Raw genomic sequence first — 19,059 nt, 5'->3', positions numbered from 1 at the left:
AGCCGTCAGCCGCCCCAGAAATGGCGCATCCATAGGATGCGCCAATTCTGGCACTTAGCCTCGCTCTTCCACGCTGCCCTGGTGCGGTGGCAGGGGGTAATAGGGTTGGGGTTGATGTCAGCTTATAATGCCAGCTGACATCAAGCCCAGGTTAGTAATGGAGAGGCGTCTATAAGACACCCCCATTACTAACCCCATAGTCAAAGTTAAAAGAAAACACAAACACCCAGAATAAAGTCCTTTAATTGAAATAAAGACACAATTCTTTATTGTTCTAAATTAAACCATACTTACCATCACGCCCATTCCAGCTGAAGCCAACGATCTCCTGCAATAAAAGTAAAATAATAAAGCAACCTCATCCTTACCTTTCCATGGTTCCCACGACAGCTTAAGCTCTGCTACATCGAGATGACAGGCTGGACCGCAGCAGAACGCTGCCATCCAGCCTGTCATCCCGCAGACACTGAGAAGCGCAGGCATGCTTGCGCTCCTCAGTGTCTCTCTGTGACGTCATCCAGATGAGCCGAGTTCATGTCCAATGAACTCAGCTCACCTCATGCACGTCACTGACAGCGTGGGAAAATTCTCCTGCACTCAGCGCTTCAGCGTGAGAATTCTCCCACGCTGTCAGTGACATACATGAGGTGAGGTCATGTCCAATGAACTCAGCTCACCTCATGCACGTCACTGACAGCGTGGGAAAATTCTCACGCTGAAGTGCTGAGTGCAGGAGAATTTTCCCACGCTGTCAGTGACGTACATGAGGTGAGCTGAGTTCATTGGACATGACCTCGGCTCATCTGGATGCCGTCACAGCCAGACACTGAGGAGTGGAAGTATGCCTGCGTTTCTCAGTGTCTGCGGGATGACAGGATGGATGGCAGCGTTCTGCTGCGGTCCAGCCTGTCATCTCGATGTAGCAGAGCTGAAGCTGTCGTGGGAGCCATGGAAAGGTAAGGATGATGTTGCTTTATTATTTTACTTTTATTTCAGGAGATCGTTGGCTTCAGCTGGAATGGGCGTGATGGTAAGTATGGTTTAATTTAGAACAATAAAGAATTGTGTGTTTATTTCAATTAAAGGACTTTTTTCTGGGTGTTGTGTTTTTTTAAATACTTTACTAGAAATTCATGGTGGTCATGTCTAATATTGGCGTGACCCCATGAATTTCGGGCTTAGGGCCAGCTGATAATGCCAAGCTGGCCTTATCCCCTTTATTACCCAGTGAGCCACCGCACCAGGGCCCTGGATGAGTTGGGTACAGCGCCAGAAGATGGCGCTTCTATGAACGCGCCATTTTCTGGGGCGGCTGCGGACTGCAATTTGCAGCGGGGGTGGCCCAGAAAGCTTGGGTCTCCCTGCGCTGCGGATTCCAGCCCCCAGCTGCCTAGTTGTATCTGGCTGGGCACAAAAATAGGGCGAAGCCCCACGCATTTTTTTTTTAAATTATTTCATGAAATTCATGGAATAATTAAGAAAAAAAGGGCTTCCCTATATTGTTGTGTCCAACCAGGTACAAATAGGCAGCTGGTGGTTGGGGGCAGCCCATTCCTGCCTGCTCTACCTGGCTGGACACAAATATAGTGCGAAGCCCCACGTCAATTTTTTTTTAATTATTTCATGAAATAATTTTTTTAAAAAAGGGCTTCCCTATATTGTTGTGTCCGGCCAGGTACAAATAGGCAGCTGGTGGTTGGGGGCAGCCTGTTCCTGCCTGCTGTACCTGGCTGGACACAAATATAGGGCGAAGCCCCACGTCAATTTTTTTAAAAATAAATCCTTTATTTTAACACTAAATGACATTTGAGGAGTTAATAAAGATGCAGTCCCTAAATTATTATTTATTTTTTAATTAATTTTTCCCAAAACTTTTGACGTGGGCTTCGCCATATTTTTGTATGCCAGCCAGGTACAGCATCCAGCTTCTATGAACGCGCCATTTTCCGGGGTGGCTGCGGACTGCAATTTTCAGCGGGGGGGGGGGCAGAAAGCTTGGGCCTCCCTGCGCTGAGGATTCCATCCCCCAGCTGCCTAGTTGTACCTGGCTGGACACAAAAATAGGGAGAAGCTTCACGTATTTTTTTTTTAAAATTATTTCATGAAATTCATGAAATAATTAAGAAAAAAAGGGCTTCCCTATATTGTTGTGTCCAACCAGGTACAAATAGGCAGCTGGTGGTTGGGGGCAGCCCGTTCCTGCCTGCTGTACCTGGCTGGACACAAATATAGTGCGAAGCCCCACGTCAATTTTTTTTAAATCATTTCAGGAAATTCATGAAATAATTAAAAAAAATTGATGTGGGGCTTCGCCCTATATTTGTGTCCAGTCAGGTACAGCAGGCAGGAACGGGCTGCCCCCAACCACCAGCTGCCTATTTGTACCTAGCCGGACACAACAATATAGGGAAGCCCTTTTTTTCTTAATTATTCCATGAATTTCATGAATTTAAAAGAAAAAAACGTGGAGCTTCGCCCTATTTTTGTGTCCAGCCAGGTACAACTAGGCAGCTGGGGGCTGGAATCTGCAGCGCAGGGAGGCCCAAGCTTTCTGGGCCCCACCTGCTGCAAATTGCAGTCCGCAGCCGCCCCGGAAAATGGCGCGTTCATAGAAGCGCCATCTTCTGGCGCTGTACCCAACTCATCCAGGGCCCTGGTGCGGTGGCTCACTGGGTAATAAAGGGGTTAAGGCCAGCTTGGCATTATCAGCTGGCCCTAAGCCCGAAATTCATGGGGTCACGCCAATATTAGACATGACCACCATGAATTTCTAGTAAAGTATTTAAAAAAAACACAAACACCCAGAAAAAAGTCCTTTAATTGAAATAAACACACAATTCTTTATTGTTCTAAATTAAACCATACTTACCATCACGCCCATTCCAGCTGAAGCCAACGATCTCCTGCAATAAATGAAAAATAATAAAGCAACCTCATCCTTACCTTTCCATGGCTCCCACGACGGCTCCAGCTCTGCTACATCGAGATGACAGGCTGGACCGCAGCAGAACGCTGCCATCCATCCTGCCATCCCGCAGACACTGAGAAGCGCAGGCATACTTCCACTCCTCAGTGTCTGGCTGTGACGGCATCCAGATGAGCCGACAATGAACTCGGCTCACCTCATGTACGTCACTGACAGCGTGGGAGAATTCTCCTGCACTCAGCGCTTCAGCGTGAGAATTTTCCCACGCTGTCAGTGACGTGCATGAGGTGAGGTCATGTCCAATGAACTCGGCGCACCTCATGCACGTCACTGACAGCGTGGGAAAATTCTCACGCTGAAGCGCTGAGTGCAGGAGAATTTTCCCACGCTGTCAGTGACGTGCATGAGGTGAGCTGAGTTCATTGGACATGACCTCCGCTCATCTGGATGCCGTCACAGCGAGACACTGAGGAGCGCAAGCATGCCTGCGCTTCTCAGTGTCTGCGGGATGACAGGCTGGATGGCAGCGTTCTGCTGCGGTCCAGCCTGTCATCTCGATGTAGCAGAGCTGAAGCTGTCCTGGGAACCATGGAAAGGTAAGGATGAGGTTGCTTTATTATTTTACTTTTATTGCAGGAGATCGTTGGCTTCAGCTGGAATGGGCGTGACTGTAAGTATGGTTTAATTTAGAACAATAAAGAATTGTGTCTTTATTTCAATTAAAGGACTTTTTTCTGGGTGTTTGTGTTTTTTTTAAATACTTTACTAGAAATTCATGGTGGTCATGTCTAATATTGGCGTGACCCCATGAATTTCGGGCTTAGGGCCAGCTGATAATGCCAAGCTGGCCTTAACACCTTTATTACCCAGTGAGCCACCGCACCAGGGCCCTGGATGAGTTGGGTACAGCGCCAGAAGATGGCGCTTCTATGAACGCGCCATTTTCCGGGGCGGCTGCGGACTGCAATTTGCAGCGGGTGGGGCCCAGAAAGCTTGGGCCTCCCTGCGCTGCGGATTCCAGCCCCCAGCTGCCTTGTTGTACCTGGCTGGACACAAAAATAGGGCGAAGCCCCGCATATTTTTTTTTTTAATTATTTCATGAAATTCATGGAATAATTAAGAAAAAAAGGGCTTCCCTATATTGTTGTGTCCGGCTAGGTACAAATAGGCAGCTGGTGGTTGGGGGCAGCACGTTCCTGCCTGCTGTACCTGACTGGACACAAATATAGGGCGAAGCCCCACATAATTTTTTTTAATTATTTCATGAATTTCCTGAAATATTTAAAAAAAAATTGACGTGGGGCTTTGCACTATATTTGGGTCCAGCCAGGTACAGCAGGCAGGAACGGGCTGCCCCCAACCACCAGCTGCCTATTTGTACCTGGTTGGACACAACAATATAGGGAAGCCCTTTTTTTCTTAATTATTCCATGAATTTCATGAAATAATTAAAAAAAAAAAAACGTGGAGCTTCTCCCTATTTTTGTGTCCAGCCAGGTACAACTAGGCAGCTGGGGGATGGAATCTGCAGCGCAGGGAGGCCCAAGCTTTCTGCCCCCCGCTGAAAATTGCAGTCCGCAGCCGCCCCGGAAAATGGCGCGTTCATAGAAGCTGGATGCTGTACCTGGCTGGCATACAAAAATATGGCGAAGCCCACGTCAAAAGTTTTGGGAAAAATTAATTAAAAAATAAATAATAATTTAGGGACTGCATCTTTATTAACTCCTCAAATGTCATTTAGTGTTAAAATAATGGATTTATTTTAAAAAAAAATGGCGTGGGATCCCCCATAATTTTAGTCTCTAGCGGAGGTTAAGCAGACGGCTGGGGCAGATGTTTGAAGCCTGGGAAGGGGGTAAAACCCACGGAGCTTCCCAGGCTACTAATATCAGCCCCCAGCTGAATACCTAGCCTTTACTAGCTATTAAAATGGGGGACCCCCCCAAAAAAAATGACGTGGGGTCCCCCCTATTTTAATAGCTAGCAAAGGCTAGGCAGACAGCTGGGGGCTGATATTAATAGCCCAGGAAGGGTGCCATGAATATTGGCCCCCTCCCAGGCTAGAAACACCAGTCGTCAGCCGCCCCAGAAATGGCGCATCCATAGGATGCGCCAACTCTGGCACTTAGCCTCGCTCTTCCACGCTGCCCTGGTGCGGTGGCAGGGGGTAATAGTGGTGGGGTTCATGTCAGCGCCAGCTGCCATGAAGCCCAGGTTAGTAATGATGGGCGTCTATAAGACACCCCCATTACTAACCTACAAAGTGTTAAAAAGAAAAAACACACTACACCCAGAAAAAAATAATTTATTTGAAATAAAACACACAATTTTATTTAATTCTTAGTTTACTAAAAATAATAGTTACCTGTCCACATTCCTGTGCTGATCTCCCATGCACAGCTGTCACATCTGGAGATGGTGACAGCTGTGCATGGCTGCTGTAAGCTCACGCTGCCGGGAACACGTCCGCTCCCGGCAGCGGGAGCCACTGACTGAGGTCACCGGAGTGCATTCAGGCAGCGCAGCTCCGGAGACCTCCTTTACGGCACTGCTGTACCGTGGGAATTTCTCACGATACAGCAGGGCCGTAAAGGAGCTAACCGGAGCAGCGCTGCCTGAACTCCGGTGAACCCTTACGGCCCCGTCATTCTAGCGGCGGCAGCGGTTCAGAGCGGTCACATTCTATGTGGCTGCTCTGAACTGGAGATCTTCGTGGGACACTCGTGGACTGCTACGGAGGGGTAAGGATAAGGTTGTGGTTTATTATTTTATATTTTATTACAGGAGATCGATGGCTTCGGGGAATTAGGTGTCTAGGTGAGTATAGGTGTAGTTTTTTATTTTTTACTTTATTTTAGGTGGCGATCGGCGGGGACAGGTAATGTATAAACTAGTTTCTTTTAGGTAACCACTGGCCACCAATGACATGTATTTAACATTTATTGGGGACACAGTAGGGCAATTTAAATAGCAGGATCAGGCTGATGGGAACTACTGCTCCCATCGAGCTGATCCTGCTGGCAGGAGTGGACGGGGGACAGACATAGGCCGATGGGAGTAGTAGTGTCACATCGGCCTATGTCTGCCTGCACGCACACACCCGCACACACACCGCACACACCCGCACACATCGCACAGACACCGCGCACACCCGCACAAACATCGCGCACACACCCCGCACACACACCCCGCACACACACTAATCATGACGGGTCTGGGAGGTGAGGCTGACCTGTGCGGCCGTGGGAAAGTTCATGTGAGTTCATGCAGTCAAGCATGAACTCACATGAACCCTCTGAGGGCAACGTGGCGACTTCAAATGAACTGCTGATCGGCATCACCTGATACCTCAGCTGTTCATTTGAAATAACCGGCGGGAAAGCGCAGCACAGAACGGGAAAGCCGGCGGTGAAGTCTTTTCACTGCCGGCTTCCCCGCCCGGGTCCTTCACTCCCCGCTCCTTGGAGCTGCGCTCCCCGCCCTGTCCTAACTTACGATCGGGATGGGAGGTGGCGAGGGGAGCGGAGGATCGGGGTGGGAGGCTGCGGGGAAGCAGTATGGGGCTGTGTGATTGTTTAAAAGCCGGCGGCTTTATACCGCCCGCCGGCTTTTAAACAATCAGGAGAATTCTCCCCCGCTGGGATGGCATTCTGATGACAGGCTGGATCGCGCTGCCATCCAACTTGTCATCCTTCACAGACACTGCAGAGCGCGGGCATTATGGGAACTTCCGATTCCGGTATCCGATATTGTAAAAGTATCGGAATTAAGTATCGGAATTCCGATACCGCGAATATCGGCCGATACCCGATATTACAGTATCGGAATGCTCAACACTACTGATCAGTCCTGGTGGAGAAAGAAGCAGATTTCTATAATAAGATACATTACAAAGATTCTTATTTTCACATGTACTATTGATATATGAAAAAAAATATATATATATAACGGTTACTCTTTAAGATAATTTAGATTGTGAGCGCCCAGGACAGCGATTGATGACAATAACTATAAATTGCTTTGTAATATAGTTTTGCTATTCAAGCAAAAAAACACATAGAATAAGCAATAGTCCACAAGTGGTTCTTCACATTTTACTATTTTATTTTGTTAGAAGAGTCACCCGAATACCAATTAAAACTGTTTGGACCCTCATTGATCATGAGCAATTTATGGATTATATTGATAACAAATGTTTATTTCTTCTAAAGCGCCATCATAAGAAAAGCTAATAATTATATGGTGGCCACTGATATTAATGGATCATCTGTGTAATACACTGACAGACCAGGTTCACCGGAGAGATGCTCCCTGCAGCCACTTTCTTGATTGTGACTATCTCTATTAACTATATTGTATACTATTAATTTAGAATGCTCTAATAGTGCATCTAAAAATAAGTTTACAACCCCTTATGTGAAAATATTAAAGTTTTTAATCACTGACATTCTAATATATTACATATACCACATTAAAAAAGATTAAAAATATTTTGTAAGTCACAATAACGAGGCTGCCCACAGTATGCATGTAATATTGTAATAGCCGATACAACCCATAGACAGATGTGAGTCTTTCTAAGGGAAAGTGCTAAGTATTTGCTATTAAGTATTAGGTGGTAAGTATTTGCTGCATTTTTGTTGGTTTTTTTTGGTGCAGTTTTGTTACAAAAATGGAAAGATTTCCTAATACCAGAAAAGTGAATGAGATTCCTGAAGATATATACACGCTGCTTATTTTCTCATTGCAGATTTCAAGCAGTTTCAAATCTGCAGTGTGTCAACACTTTCAGTATTTTTGCAGCATTTTTCATCCATTCTAATGACAAACACAAACGACAAAAAACGAGTGCATTTAGTGTTGCTTTTTTTCTGCTAACACTCTGGATTTGCAGTAGAAATGTCTGCTTTTTGCAAGTTTTTCCCCCTAAAAAGAATGGAGAGGTCTGTCATTTTTATCGTAGGTACACTTCAACTGTGAGAGACAGAATCTAAAGAGAAAAACCAGAAAATCACATTGTATGATTCTTAATGAATTAAATTGCATTTTATTGCATGAAATAAGTATTTAATCACCTACCAAGCAGCAAGAATTCTGTCTCTCCAAGAAGCCCTCCTACTCTGCACTCATTACCAGCAACCTGCGTTAATTGTACCTGTTTGAACTCGTTACCTGTATAAAAGACACCTGTCCACACACTCAATCACACTTTAACCTCTCCACCATGGCCAAGATCAAAGATCTGTCTAATGACAGCAGGGGACAAAATTGTAGGCCTGCACAAGGCTGGGATGGGCTACAGGACAATAGGCAAGCAGCTTGGTGAGAAGGCGTCAACTGTTGGCACAATTATTAGAAAATGTAAGAAACACAAGATAACTATCAATCTTCCTCGGTCTGGGGCTCCATGCAAGATCTCGACTCGTGAGGTAAGGATGATTCTGGGAAAGGTCAGGAATCAGTCCAGGACTACACCTGAAGACCTGGTCAATGACTTAAAAAAAGTTGTGACCCACAGTCTCAAACATTACCTTTAGTAACAAACTATGCCGTCATGGATTAAAACACTGCAAGGCATGCAAGATCCCCTGCTCACGCCAGCACATGTCCAGGCCCATTTGAAGTTCACCAATGACCATCTAGATGATCCAGATCAGGCATGGGAGAAGGTCATATGGTCAGATGAGACCAAAAAGAGCTTTTTGGTGTCAACTCTACTCGCCGTGTTTGGAGGAAGAAGAAGTATGAGTACAACCTCAAGAATATCGTCCCAACCATGAAGCATAGTGGGGGAAACATACTTTAGGGGTGCTTTTCTGCAAAGGGGACAGGACGACTGCATCGTATTGAAGGGAGGAGGGATGGGGTTATGTATAGCGAGATTTTGGCCAACAGCCTCCTTCCCCTAGTAAGAGAATTGAAGATGGGTCGTGGCTGGGTCTTCCAGCATTACAAAGACCAAAACACACAGCCAGAGCAACTAAGGAGTGGCTCTGTAAGAAGCATTTCAAGGTCCTGGAGTGGCCTAGCCAGTCGACCCGAACCCAATAGAAAATCTTTGAAGGAAGCTGAAACTCAATGTTGCTCAGTGATAGCCTCGAACCCTGAAAGATCTGTATGGAGGAGTGGGACAAAATCCCTGCTTTATTGTGTGCAAACTTAGTCAAGAACTAAAGGAAACATCTGAACTGTGTAATTGCAAACCAAGGTTTTTGTACCAAATATTAAGTTCTGTTTTTCTATTGTATCAAATATTTATTTCATGCAATAAAATGCATATTAATTATGTAAAAATCATACAATGGGATTTTCTGGATTTTTTTAAGATTCTGTCTCTCACAGTTGAAGTGTACCTACGATAAAAATTACAGACCTCTCCATTCTTTGTTTCTTTGTGGGTGAGAAAACTTGTAAAATCGATAGCGTATCATATACTTATTATCTTCACTGTATATTATTATAATATGTTAATGAAATGAAAACAGTTATCTATTAAAACAGTAAAACAAAATAAAGATAAGTTGTGCATTAAAACACACTAATAGTAAATTGCATTTCTACATGATGACAACAGTTCTTAAATACTAGTAGATAATTGTTTATCAAAAATGTTAGTATGCAATTATAATAATTGGACAAAACTTAAATGAAGTTTCATCGCAAATAGGTTAACAACACTTATTACGTATAATACTAATGCTGCTTGTTTCAAATCTACATCATACTTGTTAATCTTTTACAAGTTAAAATTTTCTATAAATGCAAAAAATGCAGTTTGAAAAAAGAATGTTTACTCAATTAAAAATAAAATTTTTCTTAATATTTACCATGTCTGAATTATTTAGGCCAGTCACTTCTGAGGATGTTGTGGTGTCTTTAACCAAATCCTTTAACTGAGGAAACTCCACAGGCCTCACGAAATTAAAATCTTGTTGCTCCAGGGCTGGGGGTAAATTAGTTTGATAGCTCTGCCCCTGGGATCCTGGAGGAACCATCCTGACCTCCATGTATTTTAAGGTCCCGTCTGTGTTCAGGTACAGAGCCGGCTGATACTGATCTGTGTAGGATTTGGATTGGGATCCACCAAGAATACAGCAACTACTGCTGTAATCATAACTGTCCTTCCTCAGACATTTTACCAACAATATCATGAAGGTGACAAGTGACACTAAGCTGATGGCCACTAGGGAGACGATTAGATACAGAGTCATATCTGATGGGGGTTTGGAATTGGTCAGGAAATCTCCAGATTTCGGTCTTTCCACTATAACCTCATCCGCTATACTTACAAGTACAGTCACTGTGGTGGATAATGGAGGAATCCCCTGATCACTGATAGAAATGACAAGTTGTTGCTCCATGTTCTCGGTCTCCTGTAATCCTCTTACAGTTCTCACCTCTCCTGTGAGTTTAGACACTTGAAAGGATGAATAATTGATGGGGTCAATGAGAGTAAACACCAACCAGGCATTGTGACCAGAGTCCAGATCCACTGCGGATAGTTTAGTCACCAGATATCCAGGACTTGTAGACTTGGGAATCCTCTCTTGGACAATGAGGTCTTCAGAGTGCTCTGGATACAGCAGAGAGGGGGCATTGTCATTTGTATCCAGAATGAAGATAAAGATGGGGACAGTGGAAGATAACTGTGGAGATCCTGAGTCTTCTACCTTGATGGTGATTTGTAAAACCTGGATCTGCTCAAAGTCAAAGGATCGCTGAGCATATATATTCCCATCATTGGAATGAATGTACACAAAGGAGGAGACAGAGGAGCCATCAATCTGACTCTCAATTATGGAGTAAACCAGATCAGAATTAACCCCCTCATCTAGGTCAGTAGCAGATACTGTACATAGAAGAGTCCCGGGGTCACTGTTCTCCGTAATGAAAGCATTATAAGTAGACTGTGTGAACACTGGAGCATTATCATTAATATCTGACACCCTGAGGGTGACGCTTGTTTTACTGTATAGAGGAGGAGACCCTAAATCAGAGGCTGTCAGCTCTATGGTGTATTGGGGGGTTTCCTCTCTATCCAGATTCCCATTTGTGACCAATGCATAATGATTTTTAAGAGGTATAATTTTAAAAGGCACATTTGGTGATATCCTCAATTGTATTTCTCCATTTTTCCCAGAATCTTTGTCTCTCACATTAATATTTCCAACAACGTATCCAGTCACTGCATTTTCTGGAATATCATTAGTCACTGAAGTAAATGCAATTTCTGGTCGATTGTCATTTACATCTTCTATTTCTACTTGAACAATGCAGTGTCCCTTAAGTTTTGGCAACCCTTTATCTACGGCCTTAACAGATAATTCATAAAAGCTTTGTTCTTCAAAATCCAAATGTCCATTAATATAAATCTCCCCATTTTGTTCATTTAGAGAAAATATTTCTCTTGCAGATTCAAATGTATGACCATCAAAGGAAAACAGAATTTCCCCATTTTCTCCGTCATCCTGATCTGTCGCATTTAATATTATTATCACAGTTTTCAGTGGCAGATTTTCCCTAATGCTGATTTTATAAACCGATTGATTGAAGACAGGAGGATTATCATTAATATCTAATACAACAATTGTTATTCTGCAGGTCCCTGATCTGGCCGGTTCTCCTCCATCAATAGCTGTGAGAATGAGGTTATGTTCTTGTTTTTCTTCTCTATCTAAAACCTTTTCTAGTATCAGCTGAGGGATGAGCGTTCCATCCTTACGATTCTTCACAGACAATGAGAAATAAGGATTTGTATTCAGTGTATACTGACTGACACCATTAACACCGGCATCTAAATCCTTTGAAATGTCTAATACAAATTGTGCACCCGGACTTTCTACTAATTCTGTTATCTCTATGATATGGTCATTAGACAAGAATGTGGGAGAATTATCATTAATATCTAGAATCTCTATTTCTAGAGTAAAAAGCTCCACAGGATCCTCAGCCACAACCTCTATCTGCAGTAAACAGCTGGGACTAGATCCACACAGGCTCTCCCTATCAATCCTGTCCTTCACAACCAGCCCTCCATTTGCCTGATTTACACTGAAATATCTTTGGTGTTTCTCAGATCTCAGATGTATCCTGCGCTGAGAGATCTCTGCACGTTTTATCCCCAGATCCTGAGCTACATTTCCTACCAATGTCCCCGGCTCAGACTCCTCAACAATAGAATAACGAAGCTGCCCAGAGACCCAGCCCCAGCTACAAAGGAGAAAGGAGCAGACTACTTGCCATTTCCAGCACTGACAAAAGCCTCTGATGTCCATATCTTATGTGATTGTCTTGATATTTGATGTCATGTAGATCCTGTGGAATCCAAGCTGCATGAGGATCATGAATTTATCTGTCCATATTCCCAAAAAGATAATCCATCTGAAGAAAATACAGATCCACACGGCTCTCATCAGTGCTGCAGCTCTTCTTTGTGTGAGAGACGGTGGGAGGGTGAATCACTGAGCCAGGGGGAGGAGAGCGCAGGGCTGACATGAGCACATTCTCTGATATAGATTCAGAGTAAATTTAAATACAAGGCTGCCCTCTACTGGCCACTTGTAATAATTACAGTTAGAATATCTGAAAATTCTATTCACTTTCAATTTTCAATTGATATAAAGAGAAAACTATGCATTTCTTGCAAATACAGCCAATTCAATATTTACTCATAATAGACATTACTGTGTTTAGCTATAGATTAAGTCGAAAAAAACATAGGCACCAGGAAATGCTTGCGGAAAATGATTTTAATATAAAGTAAATTTTGCAAGCAGGTCTGAGACAGAGTACAATTTGATTGACGTTTTGGCCAAAACAGGCTTTTGTCAAGATTATCTACATACAAAAAGTTAGCAGCATTTGGGCTGCTATAATCTGGTATTATGCTTTCTTACTTATCCATCTTAGTATCATGATATACTTTATTATTTACCTGAGCGTGTGTGTTTACCTTCAATCTAATGTCTACTATGGCATTTAGCTTGTAAAATATTGATTAATGTATTTTTAGGATTTTTATCCTGTATTGGACCATTTGATACACACTCTCTTTACATATATTTGTATATTTATGGTCTATGATTCACTTTGCTAGTATTGCATTTTTTCATACCAATATATGATACCCACTTTATATACGTTTCCCTGTGATTTTTTTCCTGTCTCCTTTCCCCTGTTTCATATTTGTTTTAATTGGCCATGTGGCAGTTTTTATATTATTGATTAAATAAAAATAATATTTTTATCCATTCGTTGGGCATTATTTTCCATTCTCTGTTGCACATCATTAGCTTTTGGTAAATACACCCCTATCTACTATTTTTTTCTGACTTTGATCGTATAGAAGTATTGTAGAGTACATATAAAAAGTATCAAAACATATTTAGAACAAAAACATAAATCAGAAAACAAAACAGTCTCAAAAGTTGGCATCCATGTAAAACTATATTAAATGTAAAGTACATGGTACAAACTATAATAGGTATATGTAAAGAATATATGAACAACAATTTGCTCATGCAGAGGTTCTCATGTTCAAGTGAAAATTATTTCTAAAATAAAAAGCATCAGAATTCTCAAATTGAGGGAGAGAGAAGCCTATTGGATTTATAGGCTTAAAACACTTGAACCCTATGGACTCAATAGGGAATATGATATTTTCTATTGAGCCACTGTGTGTTTTCTTTGTACTTTGAATTTTCCTCTAATGACAATACTGTATATTTATTTTATTTTGTTTCCCTTAGGTCAGCTAGCGGCCCATCATGTATCATTCTTTTTCTTCTCCCTTTTTTCTCTCTTTCCTCCTTCTTTTGCCCCTACTTAGAATCATAGAATCATAGAATCATAGAATGGTAGAGTTGGAAGGGACCTCCTGGGTCATCTGGTCCAACCCCCTGCTCAAAGCAGGATTCACTAGATCATCTCAGACAGATGTCTGTCCAGCCTCTGTTTGAAGACGTCCATTGAAGGGGAACTCACCACCTCTCGTGGCAGCCTGTTCCACTCATTATTCACCCTAACTGTCAAAAAGTTTTTTCTAATATGTAATCTGTGTCTCCTCCCATTTAGTTTCATCCCATTGCTTCTAGTCTTTCCTTGTGCAAATGAGAATAAAGATGATCCTTCTACAATGTGACAGCCCTTGACATATTTGTAGACAGCTATTAAGTCTCCTCTCAGTCTTCTTTTTTGCAAGCTAAACATTCCCAAATCCTGCAACCGTTCCTCATAGGACATGGTTTGCAGACCAGTCACCATTCTGGTCGCTCTTCTCTGAACTTGCTCCAGTTTGTCTATGTCTTTTTTAAAATGTGGTGCCCAAAACTGTACACAGTATTCCAGATGAGGTCTGACCAAAGAGGAGTAAAGACCGATAATGACTTCACGTGATCTAGACTGTATGCTTCTGTTAATACATCCCAGAATTGTATTTGCCTTTTTTGCTGCTGCATCACACTGTTGACTCATGTTTAGTCTATGATCTATTAGTATACCTAAGTCTTTTTCACATGTACTGTTGCTTAGCTCTATTCCTCCCATTCTGTATATGCTTTTTTCATTTTTATTGCCCAGATGTAGTACTTTGCATTTTTCCCTGTTAAAAACCATTCTGTTGGTTGCTGCCCACTGCTCCAGTTTATTTACTTCCTCCCCCCTCCCTTCCCACTATTTTCCCCTCTCTGTTCCTTCTTTTTCTTTTATCATTTTTCCTTTTTCTTTTCCCTTCCTTTTTTTCTTTTCTTTCCCATTTTTTATGGCGTCTCATACAGCCAAACCAGAGGAGCATTGCAGCTTTAAAAGTCTCCTCACCGTGACATGCTTAACTTGTCACTCTCCACAAGGAGAAATGTTACCCCTTGGATGCCGGTCTGACGCCTCTCACCCAGTCAAACGAAAACTCATACTTTCCGCTGACGAGGGGCAGTACCCTGAAACACAATGTCTGTAAATTGAGTTTCTGGTTCTGGCTTATATCCTAAGTCATGTGACAAGGCTCACTAAAGGGTCACTGTTGACTTTTAGGATTGATACTTCCTGTAGGTGGCACTAGAGTTCTAGTCCTCTTCCTCTCTGAAGAGACAATTTGCACCTGTGAATTAAGAATTGTGATAATGGAGAAAAAAAGCATATTTCTCTAATCAGATTACAGAAGTAAAAAATCCAGCATCCAGATCCTCCATAAAATCTCCAAATTTTATTATAATTTTTTTTTTTAAATAATTAGTGGAATAAAGTCACATCCCTACTCAGAGGGTTAGATACACTTGGAAAACATGTTTCGGAGTAAAACCCCTTATTCATTGCATACTGACATACCATGTGTTGTTCAGAGTCTTATGTCATATCCTGATCAGACACCCGGTGTCAGTAATCCATGGGTTATGTCGGTTGTACAAAAATTAGTCTAAAAACACGTATTAGGAGACATTTATCGGATTCATATAAAAAAATAACAATGAAATGCTCGGCGGCTTCAAAACACTTTAGTATAGTTCATAATGGGGATACATCGATGTGTGCAATTACTGGCACAGAGAGGGTTAAGAAACCATATAGAGGTGGAGATCACCAGAGAAAATTAATTAACTGAGAATCGCAGTGGATCTGTGAGGTTAATACGAGGTCCCATATGGTATAAATATCAGACAGGACATAATATATCATTATGAATGAGAATGCATACTATGGTATTTCGATTTTAACTATTTGAAAGTTTTTAATATCTATGTTTTTTCTGCTTTTTCAGTTTTTTCTATTAGTTTGTGGATGTGTATTGTTACATATTATAGAGGTATGGGTGAAGGACTGCTTAATGCTGTTTTTCTTTCCTCACCTGAGATTGAATTACTGACACCAGGTGTCTGATCAGAATATGACATAAGACTCCAAACAACACATGGTATGTCAGTATGCAATGAATAAGGAGTTTTACTCCGAAACATGTTTGCCAACTGTATCTAACCCTCTGTGTAGGGATGCGACTTTATTCCACTAATTAAAAAAAAAAATGATAATAAAATTTGGAGATTTTATGGAGGATCTATACGTTGGATTTTTTCCTTCTGAATTCTGATCTACGTTGTTGCACTACGAGTATACATGTGAAGGATCCTTCTGACGGGGAGCTGACTCTCTTCATCTTTTTTTGGACTGTTTCTAATTAGATTACTTACAAAGTTTTTCTTATTTTCACATATACCAAGCTTCTTATTTTCACATGTACTATTGATTTATGATAAAAAAATTAATGTGACGGTTACTCTTTAAGACAATTTAGATTGTGAGCGCCCATGAGGACAGTGATCGATGACAATAGCAATAAATAGTTTTGCTATATAAGAAAAAAAAAAGGAAAACATTAAGCAATAGTCCACAAGTGGTTCTTAACATTATACAATTCTATTTTGTTAGATGAGTCACATAAAAATCAATTAAAACTGTTTGGACCCTCATTGATCATGACCAATTTACAGATTATATTGACAACAAGTGTTTATTTCCTCTAAAGCGCCATCACAAGAGAAACTAATAATTATATGGTGCCCATTGATATTAATGTATCAGGCAATGACAGGGATGCTGCTATCAGCCACTTTCTTGATTGTAATTATCTCTATTAACTACAGTATATTAATTATTAACTTAGAATGCTTGAATAGTGAATTTAAAAATATGTTTTCAAGCCCTTTAAATGAAAATATTAACGTTTTTGATAGCTGAAATTCCAATATATTACCTATACCCAATAAAAAAAGTTTAAAACTATTTTGAAAGTCACAATAACGAGGCTGCCCAAAGTTTGCATGTAATATTGTAATAGCCGATACAACCCATAGTCGGTTGTGAGTCTTTCTAAGGAAATGTGCTAGGTATTTGCTATTAAGTATTACGTGTTAAGTATTTACTGCATTTATGTCGGGTTTTATCGGTGCAGTTCTGTTACAAAAACTGAAAGATTTCCTAATGACAGAAAAGTGAATGAGATTCCTGAAGTCTCTTGCACACGCTGCTTATTTTCTCTTTGCAGATTTCAAGCAGTTTCAAATCTGCAGCGTGTCAACTCCTTCAGCATTTTTGCAGCATTTTTCAGCTACTCTAATGACAAACAAAAATGCGAGCATTTAATGTTGTATTTTTCCTGGCTATACTCAGTATTTGCAGTTTTAATGTCTGCAGCAAATACTTAGTTTGCACATACCCTAAGATTTCCTACATCATACAAATATATATGTATATAGATATACATACTGTATATCTATATATATAAAGATATATATATATTTCACTACAATATGTTAATAAAATAAAATAGTTTGAAAATGCTAAAGAAATAAAAGTAACAGATAAATTGTGCTTTAAAACATACTACTAGTAATTTTCATTTTTCCATGATACCAACAGTTATTAAATACTCGTAGATAATTGGCAACAAATTTGTTAGTACATAAGTATAACAATTACACAAAAATTAAATAAAGTTATATTGCAAATGGGATAACATGTAATTAAAAGAATTACTAATGCTGCTTCATTCAAATCTATATCATATAAATTTTTTCTTAATATTTACCATGTCTGAATTATTTAGGCCAGTCACTTCTGAGGAGGTTATGTTGTCTTTAATCAAATCCTTCATCTGAGGAAAATCCAGAGGCCTCACAATACTGAAATCTTGTTGCTCCAGGGCTGGGGGTAAATTAGTTTGAAAGCTCTGCCCCTGGGATCCTGGAGGAACCATCCTGACCTCCATGTATTTTAAGGTCCCGTCTGTGTTCAGGTACAGAGCCGGCTGATACTGATCTATGTAGGATTTGGATTGGGATCCACCAAGAATACAGCAACTACTGCTGTAATCATAACTGTCCTTCCTCAGACATTTCACCAATAATATCATGAAGGTGACAAGTGACACTAAGCTGATGGCCACGAGGGAGACGATTAGATACAGAGTCATATCTGATGGGGGTTTGGAATTGGTCAGGAACTCTCCAGATTTTGGTCTTTCCACTATAACCTCATCCGCTATACAGACAAGTACAGTCACTGTGGTGGATAATGGAGGAGTCCCCTGATCACAGATAGAAATGACAAGTTGTTGCTCCATGTTCTCGGTCTCCTGTAATCCTCTTACAGTTCTTACCTCTCCTGTGATTTTAGACACTTGATAGGATGAATAATTGATGGGGTCAATGAGAGCAAACAACAACCAGGCATTGTGACCAGAGTCCAGATCCACTGCAGACAGTTTTGTCACCAGATATCCAGCACTTGTAGACTTGGGAATCCTCTCTTGGACAATGAGGTCCTCAGAGTGCTCTGGATACAGTAGAGAGGGGGGATTGTCATTTGTATCCAGAATGAAGACAAAGACTGGGACAGTGGAAGATAACTGTGGAAACCCTGAGTCTTCTACCTTGATGCTGATTTGTAAAACCTGTATCTGCTCATAGTCAAAGGATCGCTGAGCATATATATTCCCATCATTAGAATGAATGTACACAAAGGAGGAGACAGAGGAACCATCAATCTGACTCTCAACTATGGAGTAAACCAGATCAGAATTAACCCCCTCATCTAGGTCAGTAGCAGATACTGTACATAGAAGAGTCCCGGGGTTACTGTTCTCCTTAATGAAAGCATTATAAGTAGACTGTGTGTACACAGGAGCATTATCATTAATATCTGACACCCCGAGGGTGATGCTTGTTTTACTGTATAGAGGAGGAGACCCTAAATCAGAGGCTGTCAGCTCTATGGTGTATTGGGGGGTTACATCTCTATCCAGATTCCCATCTGTGACCAATGCATAACGATTTTTAAGTGGTCTAATCATAAAAGGCACATTTGGTGGTAAATCCAGTCTTATTTCTCCATTTTTCCCAAAATCCATATCTTTTACATTAATAAATCCAACAACATCCCCAGACAGTGCATTTTCTGGAATATCATTAGCTATTTTCACAAATGAAATTTCGGGGGAATTGTCATTTACATCTTCTATTTCTACTTGAATTATGCAGTTTCCTTCTAATTTTGGAACTCCTTTATCTATGGCTTTTATTGATAATTCGTAAAAGCTTTGCTCTTCAAAATCCACAAGTCCATTGATATAAATCTCCCCATTTTGC

At 41.2% G+C, this 19,059-nt stretch overlaps 1 protein-coding gene across 12 annotated transcripts in view; it reads right to left on the bottom strand.

The window, feature by feature from the left end:
* The window catches only part of LOC141164440 (protocadherin gamma-C5-like), a 533,108-nt gene that overhangs the window by 295,244 nt on the left and 218,805 nt on the right, over positions 1-19,059 (bottom strand). For 2 of the 12 annotated variants that reach the window (XM_073649675.1, XM_073649676.1), the window contains exon 1: positions 9,754-12,373. The exons of the other annotated variants lie outside the window; for them this stretch is intronic. In XM_073649675.1, the coding sequence (XP_073505776.1) occupies positions 9,754-12,201 (2,448 nt within the window). In that variant the 5' untranslated portion in view covers positions 12,202-12,373. Of the gene's footprint in view, positions 1-9,753; positions 12,374-19,059 lie in introns of those variants that run through there. 12 annotated transcript variants of the gene reach the window in all.

The sequence above is a fragment of the Phyllobates terribilis genome, unplaced genomic scaffold (assembly GCF_046119375.1).
Source record: "Phyllobates terribilis strain yellow unplaced genomic scaffold, ASM4611937v1 Scaffold_10__3_contigs__length_209671492, whole genome shotgun sequence".
In the NCBI taxonomy this organism is placed as follows: Eukaryota; Metazoa; Chordata; class Amphibia; order Anura; family Dendrobatidae; genus Phyllobates; species Phyllobates terribilis.
The sequence above is the reverse complement of the archived record's forward strand: the minus strand, read 5'-3'. Positions and strand labels throughout refer to the sequence as shown.